Here is a 7,403-nt window from a genome sequence, read left to right as displayed (position 1 = left end):
CAAAGGGGCAGGTTTTCAAGCGGCATATTCTGCTATTCTGTAGATTTGATTATAAAGTTCCCCAACTTTATAATGACCCCTATGTTTTAACATGGAAATCTGAGGTAAGGCATTGTTGAAAAGGTGTTAGGGATGTTATTCTCATGAGGCTTATTTATAAACAAAACACGTATCATAGTAACAAAAAAAATTAAAGTAGACGGGCTGGCGTGTCACAGTGGTTGAGCGACGACCTATGAGGTCACGGTTCGAATCCTGGTCAGGGCACATACCTCGGTTAAGGACTCGATCCTGTGAGGTGTGCAGGAGGCAGCTGATCAGTGATTCTCTCTCATCATTGATGTTTCTATTTCTCTCTCCCTCTCTGAAATCGATAAAAATATATTTTTTAAAAATTTTACCTAAAAGTTAAAGTAGAAATCTGGCTGGGCAACATCATGTGGTGCTATAGACCTATTAAAACGACAGACAAGGTGTCACGTTCTTTTATGCAAGGAGTACATAAAATAATTTTAAGTTGAAAAAGATGAAAACAGCATAGTGAATGCACACAAAACAATTTAATGAAATGAACGTTAATGAAAAATCAGAGCTCATTTTCAGTTTGTGTAAAGTGTTCATTTGTGTTTTTTGTTTTTTTTCTTTAGAGTTGCTCAAATTCATAAAAATAAGAGAAAGTTCCTGTTTTGGAAACAGTGCTAATACCAATTCTTCCTGAGCCAGGTCTTTAAACAATGTCATTTCATCAATTTCCTGTGGTTTAATTTTTTTAACCTTTGAAGTCAGTGAACCAAAAAATTGTTCCCGTTTTCCACATATCTCAAGGGGTGGAGCCTCCAAACCACTAGGAGAAGAAGGAAGTTAAAAGAGGTTAAATACTGGGGCTAGCCTACCCTGGCCAGCCGAGCGGTCTGGCTTTGCAGTCAACATGAAGGCTCTCCTGACTCTGGGGCTTCTCCTCCTCTCTGTCGCCGTCCAGGCCAAGGTCTATGAGAGGTGTGAGCTGGCCAGAACCTTGAAAAGACTTGGAATGGATGGCTACAGGGGAGTGAGCCTGGCAAACTGTAAGTTAACTCTCCATACTTCCAAATAGCCAGCCAGGTGTGCAGCAGATACTAACAGAGGATGGATAATGAGAAAGGGGCTTTGCGGGAATGGGCTTCTTTAAAAAAAGTTATTTGAGGATTTGTATACTTAAAATGGTTTTAAAAATATATCAATTTGTTCCTTTAGAATCAGAAATGCCAGGTGAAGGAATGAGGGCACGAGAGTGCAAAATTCTGCACCATTCTAAATAAACCACCACCCATTGTACTCTTGAGTGCTACCAAGCTTGCCACTTGCCTCAGACTCAGTGGCACATGTAGGCTGACTAATACATTTGAGCACCTGAGCAATCTCTGCCACGTGTTTGGTACTTGACTCCAGCTATTTCCCATGTGGAACTTGGGCTCTGTGAACCTAGAATAATGCAGTATTTTTCTCTTTTTTAATGCCCCTGCATGACATGAAGCTTTTCATAGCAAAGTTGTTTTGTTTTGTTTTTTTAATTATGTTGAAATCTCAATACAGGGGTAGAAGGAATCTATTTCCTCTCAATCACTCTTTATGTCAGGATCCCTGAAATGCAGCATGAAATGCCATTTCATTATTCTTACTCACTCTAGTTGATTAACTGTTTTCATTTTCTTCTATGCAATCCAAGAAGTTCCTATGTAAAAGTTACTTTGTATTTTAGCCCATTTTTGTCAATGTTATCACTGTATGTTTAGGTTGAATTCAAACACTTCCCCTTAATAACTATTTTTGAATGAATGAGTGAATAGTTCTTTCCTCTTCTACATCTTTATACTTATAAAGTAAGTCATTAGTAAAATAAAATGAGCTATATAGAACTGATTATGGTATGCAGTATATGTCATATGGTGTTGCTATTTATTACTAAAAATACGTTCTTTTCAGGGATGTGTTTGGCCAAATGGGAAAGTAGTTACAACACACGAGCTGTCAACTACAATCCTGGAGACAGAAGCACTGATTATGGGATATTTCAGATCAATAGCCGCTACTGGTGTAATGATGGCAAAACCCCAAGAGCAGTTAATGCCTGTGGCATATCCTGCAGTGGTAAGAGAAAGTAGCGTTTAAGTGATGGCACAGCGCCCATCTGGTTATGCTTACAAGAATAGAGATTCAATACAAATGAAAAGGTTTTGAAAAATTCAACAGGGACCTAGAAAAACTCCATCTCGCCCTGGCTGGGTGGATTAGTTGGTTGGAGCATCATACCGTACATCAAAAGGTTTAGGGTTCGAGTCCTAGTCAGGGCACATACCTAAGTTGTGGGTTCAATCCCTAGTTGAGGTGCGTATGGAAGGCAACCAATTAATGTTTCTCTCTTTCTCTCTCTCTCTCCTCTCTCTAAAATTTAAAAAAAAACAAACACATATCCTCAGGTGAGGATTAAAAAAAAAAAGAGGTGACTCTGACTTTTAAAAATAAAATCATAAAAATGAAAATATTTGAGAAGCATTATAAAATTGATATCGTTAAATTTCTAAATGATAAAATTCTAATAGAAAAGATTATTCTTAGAATATTCTTTTGTATCCAGTTAATTTATTTTAAAAATATTTTGTATTATATAATAATCTGTGGTCACTGAATAAAAATTCTTACTACCAAGAGATTTATGACTACTAGTAACTTTTGGTATATATTGTTCTAGATAGAATATATATCAATCATATATATGAATATAAAGCTATGCCATGTACAAATATACCTACATATAAACATGTAAATAATGTGTGGTGTTTTTTATGGTTATTTTTTATTATTATTACAGATTTTGGAGAGAGAAGAAGGGAGAGGGAGAAACATTGATGTGAGAAACATGGATTGGCTGCCTCCTGCATGCCCCCTACTGGGGATTAAGCCCACAACCTGGGCATGTACCCTGACCAGTATCTAACCATGATCTCCTGGTTCATGGGTTGATGCTCAACCACTAAGCCACATCAGCCAGGCACGTGTGTTTTAACAGAAATGAAATTGTACTATTATATTGCTTTATCATTTGTTCTTTATCACACAAAATTATTTATATGTTAACAAATACCAATCTTTATTATTTTATGTTTATTAATTTTTTATTTTATTTTTGGGAAAAATGGATCTTTTTTCCATTTTTTTTTTTTTTTTTAGATAGAGTGGAGGGGAGGAGAGAGACAGAGAGAGAGAGAGAGAGAGAGAGAGAGAGAGAGAGAGGAGAGAAACATCAGTGTGAGAGAGACACATTGATTGGTTGCCTCCCACATGTACACAGACTGGAGCCGTGGATTGAGCCTGCAACCAAGGTACATGCTCTTGACTGTGAATCCAACCCTTGACCCTTCAGGTCTGCGGGCCTACGCTCTAACCACTGAGAAAAACTGGCCAGGGCTGTTTTTTCTTAAGGGGAAATTTCTAGTAGTAGAATTGATTAAAAATTACTAGGTTGGTTCCTCCTTTTCTTCTAATAGTGCCTATTATAAAGAGAACTATCTATCACATCCTATATAATAAAAGGCTAATATGCAAATTGACTGAACAGTAGAACTATGACACGCACTGACCACCAGGGGGCAGGTGCTCAATGCAGGAGCTGTCCCCTGGTGGTCAGTGTGCTCCCACAGGGGGAGCGACACTCAGCCAGAAGCTGGGCTCATGGCTGGCTAGCACAGCAGCCGTGGTGGGAGCCTCGTCCGCCTCCATAGCAGCGCTAAGGATGTCTGACTGAGGGCTCCCGGACTGCGAGAAGGTGCAGTCCGGGCTGAGGGACACCCCTCCGCCCTGCTCCGAGTGCATGAATTTTGTGCACCGGGCCTCTAGTTAGTTGATAATTCTAGAACTTCCAATGACTTTGGTATCTGCTTTTCCTCCCAACATTCACAGATGCATAACTTGTGGAAAAGAATTTTAGTGTCCATTCCTCAGCCTAAGAATAAAATGGGTAAACCTAAACTTAAAATGAAATTTCTGTGAAAGTTGTCTTCATTCCTCACCACCTGTTTTTCAGTTTTGCTTCAAGATGACATCAATCAAGCTGTAACCTGTGCAAAGAGGGTTGTCAGGGATCCACAAGGCATCAGAGCATGGTATGTGTAAATGTTAAAGGGGAAAGCTTTTTTGCCCTGTGTCAGGAGAGAGGTGAGAGAAGATTTTCAAGGACCACCGTATGCTACTGAGAACTGAAAGTTGTAGCTTTAGACTTATGCTAAACAAAGTATTACTTAGAAGCAATCTATTTTAACAGATTCAGAATCTTTTTCTCTTACTCCTCCATTAATTTGGGGGGATTTCTAGAATTTTTAAGATTCTCCACACTCTACCAGTTCCTTGTCCTATTTTGAAATGTTTGGAATGAGGTAAATGTAGAATGCACTTTGCAGTGGCTGTTAGGGAATGCACGTGACTCTCGTGGTCAGCATACTATGCTGTAGCCAGGGCTTTGGGGAGAAGTGAAGTATTTGGTGTACATATCTCCATTTAATAAATAGCAATACCCGGATCTATCAATAGCCTGTATTTCATATAGTATTAAAATAGTTAGTCCTCACAAAGGATTTGATGTATGTCTATCACAATAAAGATATGCTTTAACCTTATCACCATTTGTTTCACCTTTCCCTACAGGGTGGCCTGGAGAAATCGTTGTCAAAACCAAGATCTCACTCAGTATATCCGGGGCTGTGGCGTGTAACTGGACAGCTTTCCTTCTTCAGCTCCTTTTGTCTCATTTTCATAATAAGGGAGTAGTAGTTGAGAAAAAGTTCATACTTCTTTCAAATAAACAATGTTTTTACAGAAGCAGGAGCAAAATATGGTCTTTCTTCTAAGAGGCTAATGTTGTCTAATGTGTTAATTATTGGGTGGTAAGTCTACAACATGTTTCAGTGTGCTGATGGAGCTAAGGCTGGTGAAAATTTACCTAAAATCTTATTACCAAATACGTCTCCAGTACATTCAGTTCTTAATCAAAGACTTCATCTTGAATGACACCAGTATTTCTCAATATTTGATAAATATGTAACAAAAGGCTATTTTAAAACACATTGACCTTGGGCAAAATCTCAGCTGAGTAGGCATTTGATGTGTTCATTTGTCTCCCAAAACAGTAAAAGATAACCATTCTTTGTTGGGCAATATCAAATTTACAAAGGAACAGAATGCCAAATAGCTGAAAATGGACACAGCCTGCATTAAGAATATTGTTTTTATTAAGTGTGATCTTTGGTTTAAATGCTTTCTTAGAAATGTTACTTTTATACAGCTTTTAAAATGAACTCACAATTTATATATCCATCTACTTTAGCCCTTTAAAGAACTTTTTTATGTATCTTGCTGATCATGAAGGAATATCAAGAAGGATTAGGTTAGCTGTTGCTGTTTCTTAATTTTATAAGCTTAGATTCATGCATTATGCCTAAAACTGGAGGCAGGTGAGTTTGAAAGTATTAAAATAATTGCTAATTAACCACCAGTGTGAACTTACAATGTTGTAAAAAAATAAACATTTTCATTAAAGGACTCATATCTTGTCTTTCTCTAGTGTGAAAAGAAAATGACTTAGCTCTCTTAATATTTCCTTATACCTCACCTGTACCCAAACCGGTTATATTGCTGGAAAAAAGCAACAACCCACAGGCATGCTGACAGATCTCACTTTAAATTCATAACCACAGCTGGCCAGTGTGGCTCAGTGATTGAGCGTTGACCCATGAACCAGGAGGTCAGGGTTCAATTCCCTATCAGGGCTCATGCTTGAGTTATAGGCTTGATCCACAGTAGGAGGCATGCAGGAGGCAGCCAATCAATGATTCTATCTCATCGTTGATGTTTCTCTCCCTCTCCCTCTGTCTGAAATGAATAAAAATATATTTAAATTCATAACCACAAATCTCATATGGGCCCTCAAGTCTGCCAGGCCATCTTAGTCACCTGTCTGCAATCCTTCTGGATTGGTGTCCCCACTCTCCAAAATGACTATTACTATTTTGCTTTCCTTCGTCTCTCTTCAAAGCTGTAGCACAGGTTCCTGACCACTCACCTTCTACCCATCTCTGCTCTCAGTATTGGCCGCATAGTACACTGAGACAGTAGAAACAATCTCATACAAAATTCTCCCCTTGTCACCACACAGGGCCCCCACCCTCCCCTAGGTTCATTCGTCCTTCTTGCCCTGCTATCACTGGGATGAAGGGCCTCTGCTCCTGCCAATGGCAGTGTCTCCACATGCAATCTCCATCTCATCCCTCTCACTGCTCCAAGGTAGGCTGTTTCCTGCATCCTGGGTCTCTCCCTCTTTGCAATTACCCCACCATTGTGCAAACTGCCCTAATAACCTCCATTACAAATAATTCTCATTGACCCTACATAGCCCTCCAACTACCACATCATTCTCTGCTCCCTTTTACAGCAACACTTCTGAGGTTAGCCATCTGTACTCACCAGTTCCACTCCTCACCTCTCATTCTCTTTTTGCTGCTCTGATTGGATGTTTTTTGCTTCCTCATATGCCAAATTGCTGATTTGAATCTCGGTGTCCTCTACTCTACTATCGATTCCCTGAAATTACTCTTCATTTCAGGTAGTGTATGCTTCATTTTGATTGGTCCTTTTTATGTCATTGATGTTCTCTCGAAGTTCCTGGTAGTTGCCACTAAGTTCCTTGATGTTGTCACTAAGTTCCTTGAGCATCCTTATAACCATTGTTTTGGACTCTGTACTTGATCATTTGCTTACTTCCATTTCATTTAGTTCTTTTTCTGGAGATTTCTTCTGTTCTTTCTTTTGTGACATGTTTGTCTCCGAATTTTCGCTGGTTCCCTGTTTTGGTTTCTATGTATTAGGTAGAGCTGCTATGTCTTCCCATCATTGGAACCCTGGGTTGAGGGTTTTGGTGTGGGGCTAGGACCCATTGTTCCTCAAGTAGATTTCCACAGCCAAGATATCCCGCCCAGCAGGCATGGCTCAGAGGTTGAGCGTTGACCTATGAACCAGGAGGTCACGGTTTAATGCCTGGTCAGGGCATATGCTTGGGCTGCAGGCTCAAGCCCCAGGGTGGGGTGTGCAGGGGGCAGCTGATTAAACAACAGATGCCTGTGGGTTGTTGCGCTCATCACTGATGTTTCTCTCTCTCTCTCTCTCTCTCTCTTCCTCTCCCTTTCTCTCTGAAATCAATAAAAATATATATGTTTAAAAAAAGATTACAAGGTAATATGAGTGGTGTCCTAATCCAATAGGACTGGTATTATTATAAAAAGAGGAAGAGCCCTGGCTGGGTACTCAGTTGGTTAGAGTGTCATCCCGATATGCCAAGGTTTAAGGTTTGATACCCAGTCAGGGCACACACAAGAATC

The 7,403-nt window shown here is 39.6% G+C and overlaps 1 protein-coding gene across 1 annotated transcript; it reads left to right on the top strand.

Moving 5' to 3' along the window:
* Positions 1-815: 815 nt before the first annotated feature.
* On the top strand, positions 816-5,571 carry LYZ (lysozyme). Its single transcript, XM_080661374.1, has 4 exons — positions 816-1,064; positions 1,963-2,127; positions 4,061-4,139; positions 4,678-5,571. Exons 1-4 carry the CDS (start codon positions 929-931, stop codon positions 4,742-4,744), a joined length of 447 nt encoding a protein of 148 aa, XP_080517500.1. The 5' UTR covers positions 816-928; the 3' UTR covers positions 4,745-5,571.
* Positions 5,572-7,403: the final 1,832 nt, after the last annotated feature.

This window comes from Plecotus auritus (assembly GCF_963455305.1).
Source record: "Plecotus auritus genome assembly, chromosome: 3".
Taxonomy (NCBI): Eukaryota; Metazoa; Chordata; class Mammalia; order Chiroptera; family Vespertilionidae; genus Plecotus; species Plecotus auritus.
The sequence above is the reverse complement of the archived record's forward strand: the minus strand, read 5'-3'. Positions and strand labels throughout refer to the sequence as shown.